Source organism: Mustelus asterias, unplaced genomic scaffold, assembly GCF_964213995.1.
Source record: "Mustelus asterias unplaced genomic scaffold, sMusAst1.hap1.1 HAP1_SCAFFOLD_120, whole genome shotgun sequence".
NCBI classification, from domain to species: domain Eukaryota; kingdom Metazoa; phylum Chordata; class Chondrichthyes; order Carcharhiniformes; family Triakidae; genus Mustelus; species Mustelus asterias.
In genome coordinates, this window is record NW_027590159.1 from 876,931 (window position 1) to 902,025 (window position 25,095).

Genomic DNA, 25,095 nt, shown 5'->3' on the forward strand with positions numbered 1-25,095 from the left:
CTCATAATCCACCACAACGCTTAGTTTACTGCAACTGACACTGACTCGTATCAATTTTCGATCCTTATAGTCCCAGAATCTTACAGAATAGAAGCTGGAATCGTGTTAAAAAGAATGCTGTCCCTATTTTTTTCATTGTGGAAAGTCAGTCTTCACGGGGGAATATAACATAATTGAATTCATTCACTTTGTGATTTTCTGCCCCTGTGCTCTGGGAAAGTAATTTACTCCCTCTCTTAAACATTGAAAAAAATAACTCCATTGTCTGCTACCCCCGACACAAACTCCATCTCCTCACCACCTGATTGTGTTCCATTCCCAGCCGCTGACTGAGACCTGGCCAGACTATCTGTGACTTCAGTGTTCAGAATCAAGCTGAACTCCATTTCCTGCATAATTGTCAGTGCAGAAATATCCTTATTCTCTGAATGTGACACTGCAAATTTCTACTCCCACCTCAGGACAGCTCCTGCTGAATCCAAATCTATATTTTTGTTCCCCCCAGATTTGTCTGTTCCAATGTTCTCCTGCTGGGCCTCCCACATTGCCCTTTATCTTCAGCTGCTCAGATTCTGCTGCCTTTACTGTGTTCCCCGTCAGACTCCAGATATCACTTTGTGCTCACAATGGCCCCCAGTCCTCTGATGTCTTCGATTTAAAATTCCCATTCTTCTAGTTTACGAGTCAATGAGTTTGAACCATTCCTGTAAACTCCAGTCTGAAATTCTCCATTAGCATGTCTCTGACATCTTGCACAGCCCCTCCTTCACACCCCACTTGTAACTGTGTTAATATCTCTCAAATCCTATCTCACTCCCCTCTCTTCTTTACCCAGATTTCATACTAGTAATTTGAAAACGAAAAATGTTTTGTTTCTGGAATTTGAGTTACTGAGCGGTAAAGTTTACATTAGATTTTTCACCATTGTCAATGGCTCATTCTCCTGACCTAAATTAGCAGTCGGTATTTGGATTAGTCAATGGTAATTTGTCAGTCAAATTTCATTTTAACATTGCTTCATTTAAATAACTTAAGGATCAGATTCATTATTTCCCTGCCATCTGAGTTCTGATTCGCTGCTGTTCAGATTACTTACACATGGAGAGCAGGAATCCCTACAGTCCATGAGGAGGCCCATCATTCTGCACCAACTCTTTGAAAGAGCAGCTTACCCAGGCCCATCTTTAGACAATGCAGGAAACCCACACAGACATGGGAAGAATGTGCCAACTATACACAGACAGTCACCCAACACCGGGATCAAACCTGTGCGACTGCAATGGTAACCACTATGCGGCCAAGAGTAGGCCGTTCAGCCCCTCGAGTCTGCCCCGCTCTTCAATAACATCATGTCTGATTTGATTGTAGCCTCCAATCTGCAGACTGCCTATCCATGATGCCCATAACTCCTTGCTTACCAAGACGCCATCCACCTCTCCGTTCCTTCCGCCGTTTCAGGAAGAGCGTTTCAAAGACACACTACCCTTTCGGAGAAAAAACACATAGCCACATCTCATCAGGATTTCCTGGTAAATCACAGCGTGATTTAAGTGTGTGGAAAAAGTGCATCATGTTGTCAATCAGTAATCGAATGTCATAGAATCATAGAAACCCCACAGTGCAGAAAGAGGCCATCTGGCCCATCGAGTCTGCACTGACCACAGTCCCACCCAGGCCCTACCCCCTTATCCCTAAACATTTACCTGCTAATCCCTCTAACCTATGCATCTCAGGACACTAAGGGGCAATTTTAGCATGGCCAATCCACCTAACCCGCACATCTTTAGACTGTGGGAGGAAACCGGAGCACCTGGAGGAAACCCACGCAAACGCAGGAAGAATGTGCAAACTCCACACAGACAGTGACCCAAGCCGAGAACCGAATCCAGGTCCCTGACGCTGTGAAGTAGCAGTCCTAACTACTGTGCTACCGTGCCGCCCCATCATGTTGGACACTGAAGGACAGACAACTAATCACACAAAAATATTGCAGATTCTCAGTGATTCCTCACACTAGTTGAAATGTGTTTTTGATTTCTAGTTCAGTTGATTCAATTTTGTTTATTGTTAGTGATTGGATCGAGATTTCAGGAGCATTTTCAGTCCATGTTTATTATGGATCAGGACCCGGTCCAGTGACTGATTTCTGAGCTGAAAACAACTGGGAAATCCCATCACTGAGCAGATCCTTTCCTTCTCATTCTCAGTGTTTATCTTTCACTCTGCGTCTCATTATTCTTCATCACTATTCTTCATAGAAAGTCACTGAGCTCGTGGATAAGGGAAACCGGGCGGACAGTTCCAAACTTCTCCTCAATCTGGTGATGGAAAAAGGATCTCGGGCTCGAAGGGTGATGTGGGAATCCTTTGTGAGAATGCGTCACGGAGTCCCAAAACTGGATAAAATACTGAAAGAAATACAGGAGCTTGGTACGGTAAAATCACAGTGAATTCAATTTCCCATTTAAACACTGTCGATATCACTGTAATATTACACTGAGCTGATTTCATGGAAGTTTATTTATTTAAACAGGTGCTGATTCGTTTGATTATATCAACATCGCACAGGGTTTATCTGAATTATCCACTAACCTGAAAGGTAAGAGAGGAAATGGAGATTATAAACTATTTCACTTCTGAGAATCTGAATGATTGGTTGGAGCCTTTGTTTAAGAGATTGTGAAAATCTGGGATACTGAAAATTAAAGACTGTGGAAATTGGGTCGAGCATGATTCGGTTTTGTCATTAATGCTCGACCATACATAGCTTCAAATTACAATTCATATGATCTGTCGTTTTTTTCCAAAAATGTGTGACCATTGCATCTTTTCACTTAACCTAGCTGTTAATTGCTATTACTTCTGAAGTCTTATACACACCTGTCCGAAACCCGGTACCATGTGAATTCAGTACAGAGCTCCTGCGTGCCTGGGTGTTCTAACAGAAAGCAAAGAGTGGGGTAAATGGTTGTTTTGGTTGGCGATCAGTGACGAGTGGTGTGCCTCAGGGATCAGTGTTGGGACCGCAATTGTTTACGATTTACACAGATGAGTTGGAGACCAAGTGTAGTGTGTCAAAATTAGCAGATGACACTAAGATGAGTGGCAGAGCAAAGTGTGTAGAGGATGCTGAAAGTCTACAAAGGGATATAGATAGTCTGTGAGTGGGCGAGAGTCTGGAAGATGGAGTACAATGTTGGTAAATGTGAGGTCATCCATTTTGGTACGAGTAACAGCAAATGGACTATTAAATGGCAAAAAATTGCAGCATGCTGCTGTGCAGAGGGACCTGGGTGTCCTTGTGCAAGAATCACAAGGTGTTTGTAGGTGTAGCAGGGAATTAAGAAGGCAAATGGAATTTTGTCCTTCATTGATAGGCGGATGGAGTTTAAAAACAGCGAGGTTATGTTGCAGCTGTATTGGGTGCTGGTTAGGCCACACCTGGAGTACTGTGTACAGATTTGGTTTCCTTACTTGAGAAAGGATATACTGGCACTGGAGGGGGTGCAGAGGAGATTTGCTCGGTTGATTCCGGAGTTGAGAGGGTTGGCTTTTGAGGAGAGACTGAGTGGACTGTGAAGATACTTATTGGAATTCAGAAGAATGAGGGGAGATCTTATAGAAACATAGAAGATTATGAAGGGAATAGATAAGATAGAAGCAGGGAAGTTGTTTCCACTGGCAGGTGAAATTAGAACTTGGGGGCATGGCCTCAAAATAAGAGGGAGCAGATTTAGGACTGAGTTGAGGAGGAACTTCTGCCGAGTGAAGCAGTTGAGGCTACCTCATTAAATGTTTTTAAAGCAATGATAGATACATTTTTGAACAGTAAAGGAATTAAGTGTTACGGTGAGCAGGTGGGTAAGTGGAGCTGAGTCCACAAAAAAATCAGCCATGATCTTATTGAATGGTCGAGCAGGCTTGAGGGGCCATATGGCCTATTCCTGTCCCTAGTTCTTATGTTCTGGGCTCACAGCAAAGAGTCGGGCCTTGAGCCAGATGTAAAGGGTTCGCTGCACCTGAGAAATCATTCCGACCGTAAACATATCAAATTAGTGAGTAGCAAAATCCAGATGGCCCATCAAGCCAAACCCGGACCACCAGGGCTCAGTGTTCAGAAGCGGAGATGTCCACTGATGACTGTGCAATGTTCCGTAATATTCATGATGACTCAGATACTGAAGCAATTCCTGTCCAAATGCAGCAAGTTCTGGACGGAATCTAGGCTTGATCTGACAAGGTTGCATGTAAATTTCACACTACACACGTACCAAGCTATAACTATCTCCAACAAGAGTGGATTCAACCATCACCCCTTGACAATCGATGGCATCACTGTTTGCTGTATCCCCCACTATCAACAACCTGAGGGTTACCATTGACCAGAAACTGAACTGGACTCGATATATAAATAGTGTGACTACAAGAACAGGTCAGCTGCTCAGAATTCTACAGCGTGAAAGTCATCTCTTACTCCCTGTAAACTTTCCACCATCCACAAGGCACAAGTCAGAAGTGTGATGGAATTCTCTGCCCTCACCTGGGTAAGTGCAGCTCAACGACATGCATGGAATTCCTCACATACCAGTTTAAAGTAGACTGTTTGATTAATACCCGCCCACAAAACTTATCCCCTCCACCACCGACAAAAAATGGCAGCAGTATTTACCATCTACAAGATGCACTGCTGAACACAGCAAGGCTGCTTAGATAGCACTTTCCAAACTCATGGCTGCTGCCATCCAGAAGATCAAGGGCAGCAGTCACAGGGGCACACCACTGTTTTCCACCAACTCACTGACCACCCTGACTTGGAAATATCTCTGTCCGTTCAAAAACAAAGAACAAAGTAAAGTCCAGCGCAGGAACCGGCATCTTTGGCACTCCAAGCCTGCGCAGACCATGATGCCTGCCTAAACTGAAACCGTATGCACATACAGAGTCCGTATCCTTCCATTCCCATCCTATTCATGTATTCGTCCAGTTAACCCCTTAAATGCTGCTGTCGTACCTGTTCCCGCCACCTCCCCAGACAGCACGTCCCAGACATTCACCATCCTCTGTGTAAAAGAAACTTGTCTCACACATCTGCTCTAAACTTCTCCCCACGCACCTTAAACCTATGTTCCCTAGTACTTGACTTGAAACACTATAAAAGGGGAAGTTTATTTTTTTGAGTTCTCTGTCTAAAGGCAGGTTATATCTCCACCACGGGCAGGGCAACGAGTGAGGTCCTGAATTCACCTTGGAACAGGGATCGATTGCCAGGCTGTTGTTATAACATAAACCACATAAAGCGCCCACCCAACTGATCCAAACGGCTCTGCAATAACTTGCTTAATGTGGTAACAGACTGATAGAGTAGCAGAACTTTCCATGTTCAAAACTGTTGCTTTTCCAATGCACACAATATGACAGAGAACCTACTGAAGTTTACGCACAGTAACAGTGAGACTCCTGAACAATTACAGTCTCTCCGGCTCCTACGCAGTGTCTAATATCCCACTTACCATTTCTGCAGCAGATTGGGAGCTCTGACCAGTTCACAAACTATGTGGACTGCTATATAATCAAGATCTACCAATGAGATGTCGAAAATAAGGGCAGGGAGGAAAGTATTAACCATCAGAGTTAAAACATAACCTTTGTAAAATCAATGGGGGCGATTCTCCCAGGCTGGCTGTGCTGCTTTGGTAGTGCAGCAGACCAGGAGACTGGTGCAGAGCCATTTCACAGGCTTCCCGCTGGGGGCCATAGCCTGCATGCGTCTCCGGCAGCTGGATTTTGGGCACCAGAGATCCGCGCAGAGCTGTATAAATTATTACAATGCACATTTGAATCTGCTTAAAAGTCATTAGCGGGCCCCGCACTGAAATGTCCGGGCCCACGAGCCTCTCGCCCCGCCACTCCCTCACGTCAGGAGTGGTTCACTCCAACGGGCTTTTGTACAACTTCCCATTTGCTGGGAGCTGGCGACCAGACCTCGCTGGAGTGAAGGGGATGTCATCGAGGCCCCCAGGAGGTTGGAGGTGGCTGGGGTACCCTGGGCATTGCCAGCCTGGGCCCCTGGAACTTCCAAAGGGGCAAAGTGCTAATGTCCAGGACACCTTGGCACTGCCTACTGGGCATTGAGCAGTGCCAAGAGTACAGGGCCTAATGGGGATCGGGCCTGTGCGGGTGGGGAATCCCGCTTCCACTCTGCATTCGGGCTGAGTGACGGAGGGAGGGAGGACAGCGATTGGGGCTGGCCATCAGGGTGGGGGGAGGCGATCAGCCTGCTGCGGGGGGGGGGGGGGGGGGGTGTCAAGATTATGGCGGGGTCAGTCCGTTGGGGTGGGGGGGAGGGGGCGTTGGGACTGTGTAGGAGGGGGAGAAGTGCTGGCCGCCGGCATTGTGGGGTCACTACGCATGCGCCGATCTCTGCGCTGACAGATCATCGCACGCACAGTGGCCGCTCAGCGCGATGCTGCCGGCCCCTCCAGCCGGAATAGGCCCCACCCACTGATTTTCAACCTGATTCACGCTCGTGCAATCTGCTCTGCAGAGATTGTGGGAGATTCATTTTGAAACTCCCACAGAAAAGTCCAGCACGATTTACTCCAGTTTTTACACACATTCGACACCGAGATTCCTTTTCGGGAGAATCGCCCCCAACATGTGATGGAAATATTGGAAATAAGTGACGACCTGAAACTTTAAGTGGAAATTAATCATTGTCAAATGAGGTTTTCAATAATTCAATTTTATATCCTACTCAAACCTTGACTGACACTGTAAAATAAATCTCTCAAATCAGCAAAGACAGTGTCTTAATGCAACTAACATTTTCTCTCTGTTCTAATTGAAGATCTCCAACAGAAACACAAGGAGACCCTCCGGGAACAAACTAAAACACTGAGAGTGAACACTATCCTCATAAAGGAGAAGGTTAAGATTTTCCAGCTGGTTGATCGATATGCTGAGCTAACGGTTATTTCTACTGTTCGAGATCGGACACTTGTCGAACATGAACTGCTGGCAAGGGGCCGAGACCATGAAGAATGGAGAGAGAAAGATCTCCGGAGAGAACTGGAAAAAATTCGAACTGATCAATTGTTTCAGAGCAGCTTTTCCCAGAGAAAATCCAAATCTGGGAATTCAGAAGCAGTGAGCGGAGTGCCGGGGATTGGAAAAACAACAATGGTACAAAAGATTGTTCATGACTGGGCCAGTGGGAAAATATACCCACACTTTCAATTTGTTTTCAGTTTTAAATTCCGGGATTTGAATACGATGAACTGTAGAATAAACCTGAGGAATCTGATACTGGATCAGTATCCTTACTTTGGGAATATTCTGGGAGAGCTCTGGAGGAACCCAGAGGGATTGCTGTTTATATTCGATGGTTTGGATGAATTCAAGGACAGGATTGATTTTGCCGACAATCGGAGAAATACAGAACCCCAGTCCATGTGCACAGATCCTGAATGCTGGTGTGAAGTGTCTGACATTGTGTACAGTTTAATACAACACAAGCTGCTCCCAGGATGTTCAGTGCTCGTGACCAGCCGCCCCACTGCATTACATTTATTGGAAAAGGCTGAGATCAGTGTCTGGGCTGAAATCCTGGGATTTGTTGGTGATGAACGGAAGGAATATTTCAACAAGTTTTTTGAAGATCAGACGGTGGCAGCAGCCGTTTTCAAACACGTGGAGGAGAACGAGATCCTGTACACCATGTGTTACAACCCTTCCTACTGCTGGATCCTCGGTCTGTCACTGGGTCCCTTCTTTACACAAAGAGACAGGAAACGGCAGCAAGTTCCCAAGACCATCACCCAACTATATTCCTACTATATTTACAACATTCTGAAAAACCATGGCCGAGAGATTGAAAACCCCCGTGATGTGTTACTGAAGCTCGGTGAGATGGCCTTCACAGGAGTCTCCAAGAAGAAGATTGTGTTTAGAAATGGAGATTTGATTGAGTACAATCTACAACCTTCCCAGTTCCTGTCTGGGTTCCTGATGGAGCTTTTGGAGAGAGATGTTTCTGCCCAGAGTGTGGTTTACACATTCCCACACCTCACCATCCAAGAGTTTGTAGCTGCACTCACACCATTCCTGACTCCAGATCCCGGGGAGATCGGGAAACTCCTCAGTGAAGCCCACAGTGAGGAAGATGGGCGATTTGAGATATTTCTCCGTTTTGTTGCTGGTCTCTCCTCCCCACAGTCAGCTCGACCCCTGGAGAAGTTTCTGGGTCCATTTCTTCATCAAACAACCTGCCGAGTGATTGACTGGGCGAAGGAGAAGGTTGAAGGGCAGATTGGAGACTCACAGACTGCACCTGGGAAGAGGAAGCTCCTGAACACATTCCACTACCTGTTTGAGTCTCAGAATAAAGCACTGGCTCGGAACACAGTGGGATCTATGGGAAAACTTTCATTTAGTGAACTGCGACTGACCCCGATTGACTGTGCGGTCCTGTCTCATGTCATTGGACTCTGTGATACAATAAAACACCTCGATCTAGAGGAATGCTACATTCAGTGTGAAGGGCTCCAGCGGCTGGGACCCGTTCTGCACAAATGTCAGAAGTTGAGGTAACTGTTTGGTCTCAGAGCGGATATTTTCATTGTTGAGAAGCCATTTCCTTTGTTCTAATAAAACAGAGGCATGTTCATTCGAGGACGTCAAGAGAGAAACAAAGTCCAATGGTCACGAAGTGTGGGAGAATGGCACAAAGTAATAATGCTCATTTCAGAGCAGATGCAGATATGATGGGCCGATTGGCCTCCTTCTGAACCTGTAATAAATCTATGATTCTCTGATAAAACTACATCGTTTCAAGAAGGCAGATTCTCGTGGAATAGGCGTGGGCAATAAATGTTGGCATAACCAGCGATGCCCACGTTCCTTGAATGAATAAAAACATTATTGGGATGAATTTTAAATGATTAGAGCTGTAAAGGCCTCCCTCCAAAATCTGAAAAAGGATCATTCCCTCTCCCAACAGAAACCATCTGATTCTGTACGATGCTATTCAGAAATTAGTTTCTCTTGTTCGGTACAGCTTACAGTTTGTGTTTAATTATGATCAGGATTATTTTACTGCGCTCTACCTCTGTTATGTATTACAGTCGGTGTGTGTTATATTGGGACAATGTCCCTTTATAAGTCACGTGATCACTGGTGACATCATCAGTTCAGGTTGCTTTCTGAATGCCTGCGTTGCGCTGCCTCTACTGGCAGCCTCTGTGAACTCCGTCTTGCTTCTTGGATTAACTGGTTGTAACTGAAACTCAGTGCTTCTATCATTCATTGTGGGCCTCTGAATAGAAGCAACCATTTCTTTAACCTCTATAACTCTTACAACGTCGTAAACCTTAAATTAAAATGTAGGGACAGTTTAAATTGAAACCAAAAACCCGCAGGCAGGCAGCTTTGTTTAACATGAAGTGAAATTAAAGTTTTGGCCCTTTCTGAGCTCACAAGCACAGAAACACAAATTAAACTTAAACTCATGAATTACTGTGTAATGCCCACAAACACAAATTATTACATAACAGTAAAGCCCAAGATGCTGTATTCTTTATTAATTGCTACCTACACTTGCCCTGCCAACAGCAATGATCGATGCACATATGTGTTCAGTCCCTCTGATCCTGCAATCCGTTAACAATTCTACCGATTATTTTATATTGCTTCCTCATGTACATGTTTCCTGAAAGTATCACCTCACACGTCTCTGTATTGAACTTAATCTGCCACCTATCTGTACGCTCCACCATAGTCTGTTTTTCAGTTCCAAGCTCTTCTCCTCACAGTTTACAATGCCTCAAATTGTTCTGTGATCAACAAACTTTGAAATTTTCCCTCGAGACTGCAAACCATAGAAACCCTACAGTGCAGGAAGAGGCCATTCGGCCCATCGAGTCTGCACTGACCAGAATCCCACCCAGGCCCTATCCCCATATCCCTACATATTTTACCCTCTAATCCCTCAAAGCTACACATCTCAGGACACTAACGAGCAATTTTAGCATGGCCAATCAACCTAACCCACACATCTTTAGACTGGGAGGAAACCGGAGCACCCGGAGGAAACCCACGCAGACACGAGGAGAATGTGCAAACTGCACACAGTGACCCAAGCCGGGAATCGAACCCAAGTCCCTGGAGCTGTGAAGCAGCAGTGCTAACCACTGTGCTACCGTGCCGCCCAAACACCTAGATCATTCATATATATCAGGGAAAAGCAAGGATCCCAATACCAACTGCTTGGGTTCTCCACGACAGACATCCTCCAGCCTTAAAAATATCCATTACTCTTTGTTCATCCAATTTTGTATCCACGTTGCTACTTTCCCATTTATTTTATGAGCTTATACCACAAGTCTGTTGTGTCACTGCTTCAGATGATTTTTGAATATCCATGTACACCACATCAACAGCAGAACCATCATTGACCCTTTCTGTTGCTTCCTCCAATTCACAGCAATATAAAGCCAGTCGAAAACGGCATTTTTTTTACCAACCAATGAATTTAGTTTCCTCTGTGTCGCTATTAGATTCACCATTTCCCTTTTGAACTCAGCGTGGGCCGGCTCCGAGTAGCTGAATGATCAACTGACCCTCCAACCCTCAGCTATGTTTAACACTACTGCTCCAGGCTGGAGCCGCAGACTTGACTAAATTGGATTGACCCACTCTTTTCGGTTGTGGTTACTACCTCCTGGCCCTCTCTTCATCCACTCCAACAAACTGAGATAGCTGGGAATTAAACCCGTAGCAACTGCTTGGAAAGCAACTATGCTCACTATTATATCATCATCATTGCATTTAGGGACTCCTGTGGTGTAGGTGCACCCACTGTGCTGTGAAAAAGAGAATCCCAGGACTTTGACCCAGTCACTGTGAAGGAACAGTGATATCTTTCCAAGCCAGGATGATGTGTATCTTGAAGGGAACTTCCAGGTGGAGATGTTTCCATTTATCTGCTTGTCCTTCTAGGGATAGAAATCACAAGATTGGAAGGTGCTGTGTAACGGGCCATTGGGAGTTGTTGCACTGCATCTTGTAGATGGTACACACTGCTAGCTCTGTGCCTCTGTGGTGGATGGAATGAATGTTGAAGGTGATGGGTGGAGAACCAGTCAACAAGCAGAGTTATCCTGGATGGTGGCGAGCTTCCTGAACCTTGAGCTGTGCTCATGCAGACAAGTGGATGGTATTCAATCAAATTCCTGACACGTGTCTTGTAATTGGTGGAAATGTTTTAGGAAGTGAGGAGGTGAGTTACTCTGTGCAGAAATCCTGGCCTTTAACCTTCTCTTACAGCCACAGTATTGATCTGACTCATCTGTTTCTGATCAATGGTAACACCCAGGGTGTTGATAGTTGGGGATTCATGGGGATGATAATCCCATTGAATGTAAAGGAAAATGACTGTATTCTCTCTTGGTGGAAATAGTCATCGCCTGGGACTTCTCAGCCCTTCCCTTGTTCAAGCCTTGCTAAATATGGACAGGTCCTGCATCACTGTCTTGCGGAGTTGAGAATGGTGCTGAATGTTGTGCAGACATTAGCAAACATCTCCACTTCTGACCTGATGATGGAGGAAGTGTAATTGATGAAGTAGCTGAAGATGGTTGGGCCGAGGACATTCCCCTGAGAAATTCCTGCTTTGATTTCCTGGAGATGAGATGACCCTCTCTTCACCCACTCCGACAAACTGAAATAGCTGAGAATTAAACCTGTATCAACTGCTTGGAAAGCAACTATGCTCACAATTATATCACTATCATTGCATTTCGGGACTCCTGTGGTGTAGGTGCACCCACAGTGCTGTGAGAAAGAGAGTTCCAGGATTTTGACCCAGTCACTGTGAAGGAACGGTGATATGTTTCCAAGTCAGGATGGTGTGTATCTTGGAAGGGAACTTCCAGGTGGTGATGTTTCCATTCATCTGCTGCCCTTGTCCTTCCAGGGATAGAAATCATCACAAGACTGGACAGTGCTGTGTAACGAGCCATGGTGAGTTGTTGCACTGCATCTTGTAGATGGTCCAACAACCATAACTAACTTCCTTTGTGCTGGTATTACTCTATTTGGCAGATAGTTTTCATAGAAAGAAATCATAGGAACCCTACAGTGCAGAAAGAGGCCACTCGGCCCATCGAGTCTGTACTGACCACAATCCCAACCAGGCCCGACCTCCATATCCCTACATATTTTACCCACTAATCCCTCTAATCTACGCATCTCGGGACACTAAGGGACAATTTTTTTAGCATAGCCAATCAAACTAACCCGCACATCTTTGGACTGTGGGAGGAAACCGGAGTACCTGGAGGAAACCCACGCAGACATGAGGAGAATGTGCAAACTCCACACAGACAGTGACCCGAGCCGGGAATCGAACCCAGGTCCCTGGAGCTGTGAAGCAGCAGTGCTAACCACTATGCTACCGTGCTGCCCATTTCTCATTTCCATTGACTTCAGTTTTCCTCTGGCTCCTTTTTGCTACATGTAGCCATATGCTGCCTTGATGTCAAGGGCAGACACTCTCCTCTCTCATCCTGAGTTCAACTCTGTTGTCAGTGTTTGCATCAAGGCTGTAATGAGGTAGGGAGCTGAGTGACCCTGAGTAAGCACAAGCTTCAAGTCAGATAGCAGGTCATTGCTAATTAAGTGTCACTTGTTAGTCTTGTTAGCCTTCCATTACTGTGCTGATGATCGAGAGTAGACTGATGGGGTGGGAAATGGACAGATTGGATTTGTTCTCTCCTTTTTGTGTACGGTCAGATCTGGACAATTTCCCACTATTTTAGGTAAACATCAGTGTTGTAGCTCTACTGGAACAGCTTGGCGAGGAACAGAACAACTTCTGGAGCAGTAATCTTCAGTACAGTTACTGGAATATTGTCAAGATCTGTGGTCTTTGCAGTATCCATTATCTTTAACTATTTCTTGACGTGGAGTGAATGGAATGAGCTGATATCTGTGATGTTGTGGCCCTTTGGATGGTTCAGTCACTGAAGTTAGTTACTCATATTTGAACCATATCTTTTGCACTGATGTGCGAGTCTCCTCCACCATGAGGATGGGATATTTGTGGAGCCTCCTCCTTCTGTTGTTTCATCGTCCACTATCATTCACAACTAAATGTGGCAGGACTGCAGAGCTTACATCTGAGCCGAGGAAACCAGAATTTCCTGAATGAGGAAACCTGTTGCTGGAAAATCTCCAGTCAACCCGTCAGTGATATGAAACAGGATTTTCGGATAATCCTTTTCCTATGTGAGGATCTACTGGGAAGAGGGAACTCCCGATATTTCCCGGAGATAGAACACTAGCCATACCTGCAGAAAATGTAGAGCCTGTTTACTGTGGAATGTAGCGGGAGACACCCCTCCCCTATAAACTAATCAAACAGAAACATTTCAACTTTCAAATGGGAGAATAATCTTTCCTGGTTGTATCAAATCTAGGGGATGGATCTTAAAGCAACAGTTAGCACAGTTTCACACTTTAACTCACCCTGAGATATTACACAGATGTTATAATGTCAATAGTTAAGAAGTACAGGGAATCCCGAGGGATCCACTCTCACAGCTTTATCATTTAACCCTCAGTAAAATGTACAATTCTCATTAAATCCTGGATTTATGTAACAGCAGATATGATTTGAATCTTTGGAAATTTGGCAGGGTCAGTGAGATTCAGGAGGGTAATTCTGATGATCAGGAAATGAGACCAGAATGTGGGACATGTTTAAAAATGACTTGCTTGTTCACAGGATGTGGGCATCACCTCCTCCAGGGCCCATTAGCAGTGGGAAATAAATGCTGGTCTAGCCAGCGACACCCATATCCCATGGACAATTAAACAAAATATACATTTTGAGAGGTATAAAAGTGGTTTCCCCCAGTAGGCAAACCAGTGAGAATTAATTGTTCAATTGTTTCAATGCTGACTATTGCCTTTTCCATTCAACAGAAAGGATTTGATATCATTTGATTTATTATTGTCACATTTATTACTGACAAAGCATAACGTACATAGGGAAGGAAAGCGTCCAGAATGCGGTGTTACAGTCACAGCTGGGGTGTAGAGAAAGATCACCTTGGGTGAGGTATAGCATCGTAACTTGAATCAGTTCACCACTCATGTTAAGTTTCTGACACAAAAATAGATCCAGCTAGTTTTCCTGCTGAACATTAGTCTGAATTTAATGTGTTTCTCACTTCCTCCGTTTAGTCTGGGTCGCAATAAAGTGGGAGATTCAGGAGTGAAACTATTGTCTGCGGCTCTGAGGAATCCAGAATGTAAAATATGGAAACTGGAGTAAGTATCAGACTGTGAGAGATTGTGTTGATAATCAGTGGATGTCTGACACTGTAAATTATTATCAGTGTCAGTAATAGTGTCATTAATAATCATTCCGCGTCATTCCTGTCCGTATTCGTGTTAAACACCACGGATTCGCTCTGATTCCTGAAATCTTTCTCTGATCTCCAGTTTGGAGAGTAACAGCCTCAGATATTCTCACCTCTGCTCTCAGTACAAACCAGTCAGTGATGTGTCTGAACCTGAGTTACAATGAACTGCGAGATTCAGGAGTGAAAGAATTATCTAATCATTTATAATTATTTTCAAAACCATTCATGAGAATAAAAAAGATGGACAAAACAATTAAATGTTTATAGAATTCCCAGATATGGCTGGTCGCATCTTCAATTTAGTTTAATTTGTCACTCAGGTTATAGATGTTTATGTCTGTCGGCTTCTCAGTTTGATTAAACATAGAAAACTGCTGTATATCGGTGAGGCAGATTACAAACGACATTGAATTCTGATGAGTTTTATCCTGAGGGATCCACTCTCAAATTTATGTTAAACGGAGCTTAAGGAGCATCTGAAAAGAGAATGCAGAGATGGAGATGGGGAGGTTTATGAAGAGAATTCCAGAACTTACAACCCAGCAGTTCAAGGCACAGCTCAGCTGGCAATGGCAATAATCACAGTGTAGAATAGTCTGAATGATGTCCCTATCAATAATGGACATTGTTTTTAAGAACACAAATAATGATACTAAATATACCATTGCTGTCAGTATTTGTGTTATTAAAAACATTACCCGCTATTAGTCGACACAAAATAAGCTTGGCAGCAAAGTTGCAGACCATGAAATAAAAGAGGCAAAGGCAGCCTGGATATGAAGTTATCTGAGTGACAGGAAACAGGCAGGAGAGGTGAACTGTACCTTTTCATTTAAAGGAAGCTGACAGTGGCTTTCCCCAGCAACCAGTACTGTGTTACTACGACTAATTTTCTTTACATGTACTACCAAATGAGACTTGGGTTTATCTAAAGATGAGATGTGAAGCTCCAGCACACGGCCATCAGACCACAGAGCGGACGCAGCATATGATAGACCGAGCTCAATCACACCAAAACCAATGGATCAGATCAGAGATCTGCTGTCTTGCCATATCTCGTCATAAATAGTGTTAGACATGCCACAAAATGTTGGACATGCCGGTTACATTAGGCGACAAGGTGGCACAGTGGTCAGCACTGCTGCTTCACAGCGCCAGGGACCAGGGTTCAATTCCGGCCTTGGGTGACTTTATGTGTAGAGTTTGCACGTTCTCCCAGTGTATGTGTGGGTTTCCCCTGGGTACTCCAATTTTCTCCCACAGTCCAAAGATGTGCAGGTTCAGTTGATTGGCTATGCTAAGTTGTCCCTTGGTATCTCAGGGTGTGTAGGTTACGGGGATTAATGGGCCATATATGTGGAGTTACAGAGATAGGCCTGGATATGATATTCTTTCAAAGAATTGGTGAAGACTCGATGGGCCAAAGGGCCTCCTTCTGCACTGTGGGAATTCTATGATTCTATAAACATGCCACAAGAATCCCCTCATTACTGATGAGGGAGGCCAGAGCATCAGTGCCATCTTCAGCCAGAAGTGCTGAGTAGAATGATTAATCTCGGCCTCCTCCTGAGGTCCCCAACATTACAGATGACAATTTGATTCACTGCATGTGAGGTAAAGAAATGACTGAAGGCGCTGCATACTGCAAAATCTGTCAGCCTGGCAGTAGCCCAGCAATGGTACTGAAGAATTGTGCTCCATAACTAACCAATCCCCTAGCCAAGCTGTTCCAGTACAGCTACAACACTGGATCTACCGGACAATGTGGAACAAAGCAGGGCAAATCCAATCTGATGAATTGCTGCTCCATCAGTCTGCTCTTGGAACGTCAGAAAAGTGTCATCCTTCCAGTGCCTCATGAACATCACTGCAGGAGTTCCTGAAGGTGATGTCCAAAGCCCAACCACCTTCAATTGCTTTATCAATGTCCTGCCTTCCATTATAATGTCAGAAGTGAGGATGCTCACAAATGATTGCACAATGCTCAGTACTGTTCACAATTCCTCAGAGACTGAAGCAGTCCATGTCCATAAACAGCAAGACCTGAACAAAACAGAAAATGGTGGAAAGGCTCAGCATGTTTGACAGCTTCTGTGGAGAGAGAACAGCTAACCCTTCGAATCTGGATGACTCTTCGACAGAGCTAGCGTCAAGGTCTGAAGAACGTTCAGGCTTAACCTGATAAATGGCAAGTAATGTTTCACTGCACAAATGCCAGGCAAGGACCATCTCCAACAGACGGGAATCTAACCATATTCCCTTTACATTGAATGGCAGCACCATCGCTGAATCCTCGACCATCAACATCCCGAGTGGTGGGGGCGCACTGGGACCATTGAACAGACACAGCTGTAAACACTATGGCTCCAAGGGTAGATCACAGTCTGGGAATTCGGAGATGAGGAACTCGCCTCCTGTCTCCCAAATTTTTGCCCACCATCTCCAAGGCACAAGTCAGCAGTGTGATGGAATCCGCTCATCTTGCTGGATTGACTGCAGCTTCAAAAACACTGAAGAAGCTCATCCATGGAAAAGGAGCCCACTGGATCAGCAGGCCATTCACCAAATTAAACATTGACTGTCTCAACCACTGACGCACAGTGGCAGTATTTTACCACATACAAGGCGGAATGTAGCAGCTCACCGAGGTTCCTGAGCCAGCATCATCCAAACAGGCACTATCCATCACCGAGATGGCCAAGGATATCAGAAGGATGGGACACCAACCAGCTTCAGATTTCTTTCCAAACCACACACCATTCTGACTTGGAATATATTGCTTTTCCATCACTGATGCGGGATCATAATCCCGGATGTCCCTTCCTCGCGGTTTTGTACCAGATGCTCTGCAGAATTTAAGAAGATGGCTCACCACCTCCTTCTCAAAGGCAATTGGGGATGGGCTGCAAGTGTTTGTATTGCCAGTGATACCATCACCCCTTGAAAGAATTAATAAAGACAAGCGTTACCCACTGTAGGGATGGGTAATTGTGCCTGTGTGTAACCCAAACTCAGTCACAGAAGAGAGAAAAAACAGCTGCAACAGGACAGATTGTGTGACCATTGCACAGGCCAGAGGAATTCTCAAGATAGATCTGGTGGAACTATTCAATATACTCAGCGAGGGTCTCAAATGTCCTGGTGTTGTGCTGTGTTCCATACAACCTGGATCTAGAGTGGAGAAGCTTTGAAGAAAGTGTGATGCAATACAATGTTGACCAGATGCTTCATGATGAGGAACCCCATGGACCACAGGCCAGGGACATGGGATATGTGTCAGGGAGGATGGAGATTCAGTAATGCAGACATGTTTTCCAAGAACCTTAACTCACACAACCATTCAGTGTAATAAATCTTCACCATCTCCAGCACTGTTGCTGTTTCTGTGAATGTTTTATAATTTCCCTGGAGCCGTCACTACATGAAACAAAGGCATTGGAATTGTATTGACCTCATTCAGTGCTGTATTTCCTATCTCACATTCCCAGTGAACTGTTAAAGACCCAGTAATATGGTGAAGGATTTTTTTAGTGGTGCTCCATCTCTGAATTTACTGAAAATACATACGTAACAAAGTGACCAGTAACCCTGTGAAACCCAAGGAAGCAACCCCACCATGACAACCACCGCCATCCCCGCACTTTCCGCTGAGCTGCAGGCAGCATCTTACCTCTCTCCTCTCCTCTGGGAATTTCGATGACCGTGGCCTTTGTCCTCGGATTTCCTGAGTCCTGGAAGGATCCGGCCAACTGCGGGTCCTCTGCACAGATGCTGGAGTTGTCTCTGTCATCATAGCTTCGTGAGGTGCTTGTGTCACAGTCGGAGCAGAAGGGGACCCACTGCCCACACCAGGGGCATCCTGAGAGGAGCTCCCAAATGCTGCAGGCAGCCGCTCCTCTATCCATTCAGGACAAACTGGACCGTCCCTGCTCAGCTGGGGAGGTCCTGGCAGTTACTCCAGGCACATTTTCCCACCCCTCCCGCAGCCCGTGTTCCACAGAGCTCATGGAGATGGTGAGAACCTGCAGGCTCATGTGTATTTCCTGTGGGTGATAGGCTGGATGTGACTCTCCATGAAGGTCACCAATCTCTCTGTGGAGGATGCTATTTGTGCTCATACCTGAGACATGGTAACACTGCTGGCCTGGATTGTATCCTCCATCCTTTGTGTGTGGATACACAGAGCCTTTGGAAACTCCACCGAATGTTAAAATATCTTACACTGCAGCTCCAGTATCTGCTGCATTGTTAAAGACTCCAGTCACATTTCATCGACCTGAAGCTGGCAATGACCTGTCCTCTCGAGTGTGAGTGAACTCAGCTATTCCTGCCTTCATCAGCTGCTCGGGTTTGTGTGTGCTGTCCTGTGCTGCCAGATTGTAACCCCTTTGCTACTCGTGTGAGACAGAATCAGCTCTGGTGGAGGTTATGGGGAATAATGTGACAGAGCACCCTCTGTGAACACCTCCTCTTCTTCCAAGGTGGACACTTGTCTCCCTCTCGCAGCAGCTGTTGATTTGTGAGAGAGTGAGGGATGTGAGAGGGTAATGCACATTCCAACATGTCCTGGAGACTGTTCCTCATCCAGAGCTCCATGTGACCAATGGAAGACACACAAGCACCAGGTTTTGGACTCAGCAGCAGAGCCTCTTCTGTGCCCATCCATTCACTCACTCACTCTCTCTCTGGATCCACAACCCATCTCACCATCAGCGATTGCCCACCCAGCCTCCAGGTCTCCCAGCTCCAGCACTGCATCTTCCATTGGCATAAGGATGACACAATCCAGCCACTGTCACTCTTGGCTCCTTCTCTGACATTGTCTGCCCCCTTCTACAAGCACATAAATTTCCATTGTTACTCACCCATCAAAGACACACACAAGCCTATGGTGCTGCCAGACTGCCCATCATGGGACCACCAGGATGGTCACTCCATGTCGGCAGTGCAGCAGTCATCTCTGACTGACCGGAACCCTTCACAGAGAGGCTGACATGTTCCTGAAGATTGATGCTGCTGTCTGGACATTGCCAGTGTCTGGGTGGAGATGTTCTTTCCACAATTTCTCTTTCATCCTTATTCACATATCAGCCTGTAAGTTTAACGCTCTCCTTGTCAGAACATATCAGGTTATTGATCCTTCTGCCTCACTGCAGCCATGTGCTGCCTGCTCTGGCCCTCGGCAGTTTCTATCCAGCCTTGTTTCGGTTGATGTGACAAGTCTCGTCCTCCAGTCCTGAGGGAACAGAACCTCCCTCCAAACCGATATAGCCTTGAGAATTTCCAGGGAAGTGTCAGCGAATTGAGTTTAATCTGCCTTCTGCCATTTCAGCCCTTTGTTCATTAACCAGGGCTCCCTCACTGCTCCCTTCAGAGCCTTTAAAAGTGCTGCTGGCTGCCTTTAAATCTGGTGCCAGCATTGCCTGAATGGGGTCTTCCCCTGCAGTCAGTGATTAAGCTCTGGAATACACAGGGTTTTGGGGGAAGGTGGGGGAATGACACTTAGTGCTTTTCTCAATCGGAGAGTCAGTGCAGACACTGTGGGCCGAATGGCCTCCTACTGCTCTGTAACAATTCAGTAATTCTGCCTGTGCTGCTTCAGTGCACGGATTTCCCGAACCTGTCAGATATTTACGTGCCAGTTCTGGCAATAGTGTGGAGTTGGTTAGTTCAGTTGGTTCATGTCTCGAGTGTGATGTAGAATGACGCTAATGTTGAGGGTTTGGTCTTCGCACCGGCTGTGGGGTTCATGGAGTCCCACCTCCTCCCATTGCCTCACGTTTACTAAGTTGTGTCCCTGAAGCTACATGTAACTAATTGTCCCTCTCTATTGGAGAGGAATACAAAGAACGAAGAAAATTACAGCACAGGAACAGGCCCTTCGGTCCTCCAAGAGTGCACCGACCATGCTGCCCGACTTAACTGATACCCCCTCCCTTCCGGGGACCATATCCCTCTATTCCCATCCTAATTCATGTCCTTGTCAAGACGCCCCTTAAACGTCACCACCATATCCGCTTCTACTACCTCCCCCGGCAACGAGTTCCAGGCGCTCACTACTCTGTGTAAAAAATCTGCCATGTACATCTCCTTTAAACCTTGCCCCTCGCACCTTAAACCTATGCCCCCTAGCAATTGACTCTTCCACCCTGTGAAAAAGCTTCTGACTATCCACTCTGTCCATGCCCCTCATAATCTTGTAGACCTATATCAGGTCTCCCCTCAACCTCCGTCGCTTCAGTGAGAACAAACCAAGTTTCTCCAACCTCTCCTCATAGCTAATGCCCTCCATACCAGGCAACATCCTGGTAAATCTTCTGTACCCTCTCCAAAGCCTCCACATCCTTCTGGTAGTGTGGCGACCAGAATTGAACACTATATTCTAAGTGCGGCCGATCGAAGGTTCTATAAAGCTGCAACGTGACTTGCCAATTTTTAAACTCAATACCCCGGCCGATGAAGGCAAGCATGCCGTATGCCTTCTTGACTACCTTCTCCACCTGCATTGCCACTTTCAGTGACCTGTGTACCTGTACACCCAGATCCCTTTGCCTATCAGTATTAACATTTTATTGAGGACTATGGCTACTAACACTGTCCACATTGCAACATCACCAACTTCCAGTTGAAATATCGATACATTTCCAACCATTATCTTCACAGAATTCTTACGGTGCACAATGAGGCCATTTGGCCATCGTGTCTGCACCAGCTCATCAAATTAGCATGAGGAATTTGAGTCATTCTCCAGCATTTTTCTCGTATCCTCGCTCACTCTTTATATTCAAATAATCATCTGATTCCTTTTTGACTACTTCGATTCAGCCTCCTTCCACCACACTTCCCGGCTGTGAATTCCAGACCCGAACCACTGGCAGTGTGAAAAAGGTTTATCTCTCATCATCATCAACCCCACCACACACTCCATTCCTGAGCCACTGACCATCCCATGTCCCTCCATGTGACTCAGGGTAAGTTTCTTAAAGACTTGATTAGTTGTAAGTATTCGCATTCCAACCATTATTCATGTAAATTAAGTCTGTGTCTTTATAAGCTCTGTTTGTGAACAGAATTCCCACTCACCTGAAGAAGGGGCTTGCAGCTCCGAAAGCTTGTGTGGCTTTTGCTACCAAATAAACCTGTTGGACTTTAACCTGGTGTTGTTAAACTTCTTACTCAGGGTAAGGACATGGGAATCCTGTGCTCTTCCCTTGCACCATCATCTTTTTTGTCATTTAATCAGCCTGGCACTTCCATTTTGTTCTTTCCTTGTCACCCGCCCATCCCCAGCTCCCTGTCACTTAAAACAATTTAATTCACTGCTACTCCCAAGTTTTAAGTTTAGCTAATTGAACTGAAACTCAATCTGTTTCTCTCTTCACAGATATTGCCTGACCTGATGAGAGTCTCCAACATATTCATATTTCAGATTTACAGCATCAATAGAATTTTGCCTTCTGTATCAACTGAAGTTGTGTTTCTTGAATGTCCCGCGCTGTACATTATTATTGTTAATGATCTTATTCTTAAAAACACTGGATTTACCCTGATTCCTGTTATTTTTCTCTCTCTGATCTCCAGTCTCCATCGTAACGATCTCTCAGATTCTTGTGCCGAGGACCTGGCCTCTGCTCTCAGTACAAACCGCTCACTGATACATCTGAATCTGGGTTTCAATAAACTGGGAGATTCAGGAGTGAAACAGCTGTCTGTGGCTCTGAGGAATCCGGACTGTAAAATACAGAAACTGCAGTAAGTAGCAGACTGTGTGAGATTGTGTTTATAATAACTGAATATTCAACAATATAATTTCACCACTGGTATTTGTATAAAAAACACTGCCCATTACTATTGGCGTCAGTTATGAATAAGGAAAACTGCTTTTCCTCTGACTCCTGTTGCTTCTCTCTCTGATCCCTGAGCAATGGGATGTCAGTCCCACAGATCCTTATGTTGAGGGAGTGGGGGAATAATGTTATGGTTCACCCTCTGAGGTCCTCTCCTCCTCCTCAGATGTGCACGGCTCTCCCCGGGCACAGCATCCATTGATTTGTGAAAAGGGGGAGAGTGAGTGGATGACAGTAAATGGAGGACAGGACATGGTGGTGGAGTCACTCTGTTAGTAACAGATGTCAGTACAATAGCGAGAGGTGAACTTAGTTCCAATGATCAAGATGCAGAATCAGTTTGGGTAGAGATAAGAATTAACAAAGTTAAAAGATCACTTGTGGGAATCATTTATAGGCCCCGAACAATATTCAGAATCTTCGACACAATACACAGGAATATGAATGGGGTCTTGTAAAAACATTCTGCAATAATCACAGGTGATTTTAACATTCATGTACAAAGAAGAACAAAGAGCCATGCAGCACAGTGACAGGCCCTTCGGCCCACCAAGCCTGCGGCGACTCCTCATTCTTATTCAGACCCAGTACTTATTGCTCATACGCAGTTTCTATTCCTCTGTTCATCTTCCGTTCATGTTTCTGTCAAGATAAACCTTGAACATTGGGAACGTGCCTGCTTCCGTCAACTTCACTGGCTGCGCATTCGAGGCACCCACCACTCTCTATGTGAAAACTTTCCCCGCATGTCTCCTCTAAACTTTCCCCCTCTTGCCTTCAAACTGTCCCGTCTTGTAGTTGATTTTTCCACCCTGGGGAAAAGACTCCAACTATCAACCATATATCTGCCTCTATCAGGTCACCCCTCAGCCTCCGTCTTTCCAGTGAAAACAATCCGAGTTTATTCAACTTCTCTTCATACCTTAACCAGACCAGGCAACATCCTTGTAAACCTTCTTTGTACCTTCTCCAAAGCAGCCACATCCTTCTGGTTGTCTGGCGATCAGCACTGCACGCAATATTCCATGTTGGGCCCAACTAAAGTTTAATACAGCTGTAACATAACTTGCCAACTTTTATACTTGATGCCCTGGCCAATGAAGCAAGCATGCTGCATGCCTTGTTGACCAAGTTATCCACCTGTGTTACCGCTTTCAGGGATCAATGGACAAGTACGCACAGATCCATCTGTATGTCAATGCTCCTGTTATTGTTTTCAGACAGGGAAGGCAGGGGGACGACCATGTGGAGTTGTATCAAATTATAGAAATAAACCTTTCCCTTTTGTTTTAGGAGACAATAACCAGGGGCATAGATTTAAGGCATTGGGGAGGAGTTTCAGAGGAGAATTGAAGATGGCACAGTGGTTAGCATTGCTGCCTCACAACGTCAGGGACCTTTGTTTAATTCTGGCCTCGGGTGACTGCCTGTGTGGAGCTTGCATGGTCCCCCCGTGTGTGCGTGTTTCCGTCAGGTACTCTGGTTTCCTCACACAGTCCAAAGATGTGTAGGTTAGGTGGATCGACCATGCGAAATTATCATTCCGTGTCCTAAGGTATGTAGTTTCAGTGGATTTTCCAAGGTAAATGTCCAGGGATAAGCAGGTGTGTGGGCCTGGCTTTTTCGGACAGTCAGTGCAGAGTCAATGAGGCGATTGGGCACCTTCTGCACAGTGGGGATTCTATGGTTGTGGGAAAGGTTTATTCACCCAGAGGGTGGTGGGAATCTGGACCTCACTGTCTGAAAGGGTGGTGGAGTCAGGAACACTCGCAACATTTAAGAAGCATTCAGACAAGCACTTGAAATGCCACAGCAGACAAGGCTATGGAGCAAGTGGTGGAAATGGATTAGAATAGATTGGTGCTTGATGGCTGACACAGACACGATGGGCCGAAGGGCCTCTTTCTGTGCTGAAAAACTCTTTGTTATGAACCAGAACCTGAATTTTCACTGATTCCTGTGATTTCTCTCTCTCTGATCCCAATGCAGTGGAATGTCAATCACACTGATTTTTGTGCCCTGGGTGTAGGGGAATAATGTGATGGTGACTCTATGAGGACCCGTTCACATGCTTACGGGGGACACACGTCACCCAGTCACACAACCCTTGATTTGTGAGGAAGAGTAAAGAATGAATGGAGGCAATTGTTAAGATGCAGACCAGAAACTCCAAGGTGTTTTGTGAAGTTAGCCTGGGCCCTTGGTTTTACATTTGATTTTGGCATTGATGAGCATGAGGTGTTTCACTCCAGGTATGAATGAAGTGACCCACTAGGATGCTATTATCAAACACGGTTTATTTAAGAATGCAGTTAGAATATAACAACAAGAATTAGCATAACATTTACCAATTGCAAGACTTAAACATGACACAGTATAACTCTTAACAGCTAGCTATCTCTGTTGTTCCAATATAAAGCAATACCCACAGACATACACCCTTCTCCAACATTAGTTAGCACAAAAACAAGTATGCTCACGTGATGCCGATTTCCAGCTTTTTACCACTTTCGGACAGCCAACAGACAATTGTTTTCAGAGAAGGATGTCGCCTCCGAACAGCCCAACCGCAGAGAGGTAACCCCAGTCTCTGACAGCTTCCAACACAGCAACACTTAAACAGCAAAAACTCCAACTTCAGAGAGGGAAACAGCACTGCTGTTTGTCTTAACTTCAAGCAGCTTCTGAAAGCAGAATTAAAACTAGAATGTTCTGTGAAAAATAGCTGTCCCTCAGTCACATGACATAACCTGTCAATCACCCGCAATCAAGCTCTACTCTGCCATCCCAGGGGAAACACTGAAACAACAGAACACTGCATT

General features: G+C 45.4%; 1 protein-coding gene across 1 annotated transcript in view; it reads left to right on the forward strand.

Moving 5' to 3' along the window:
• LOC144484611 (NACHT, LRR and PYD domains-containing protein 3-like) overlaps window positions 1-25,095 on the forward strand; it is a 52,709-nt gene that overhangs the window by 24,026 nt on the left and 3,588 nt on the right. The window contains exons 4-8 of the mRNA XM_078203085.1: window positions 2,259-2,430; window positions 2,534-2,599; window positions 6,848-8,585; window positions 14,245-14,331; window positions 22,008-22,178. Of these exons, the coding sequence (XP_078059211.1) occupies window positions 2,259-2,430; window positions 2,534-2,599; window positions 6,848-8,585; window positions 14,245-14,331; window positions 22,008-22,178 (2,234 nt within the window). The remainder of the gene's footprint in view (window positions 1-2,258; window positions 2,431-2,533; window positions 2,600-6,847; window positions 8,586-14,244; window positions 14,332-22,007; window positions 22,179-25,095) is intronic.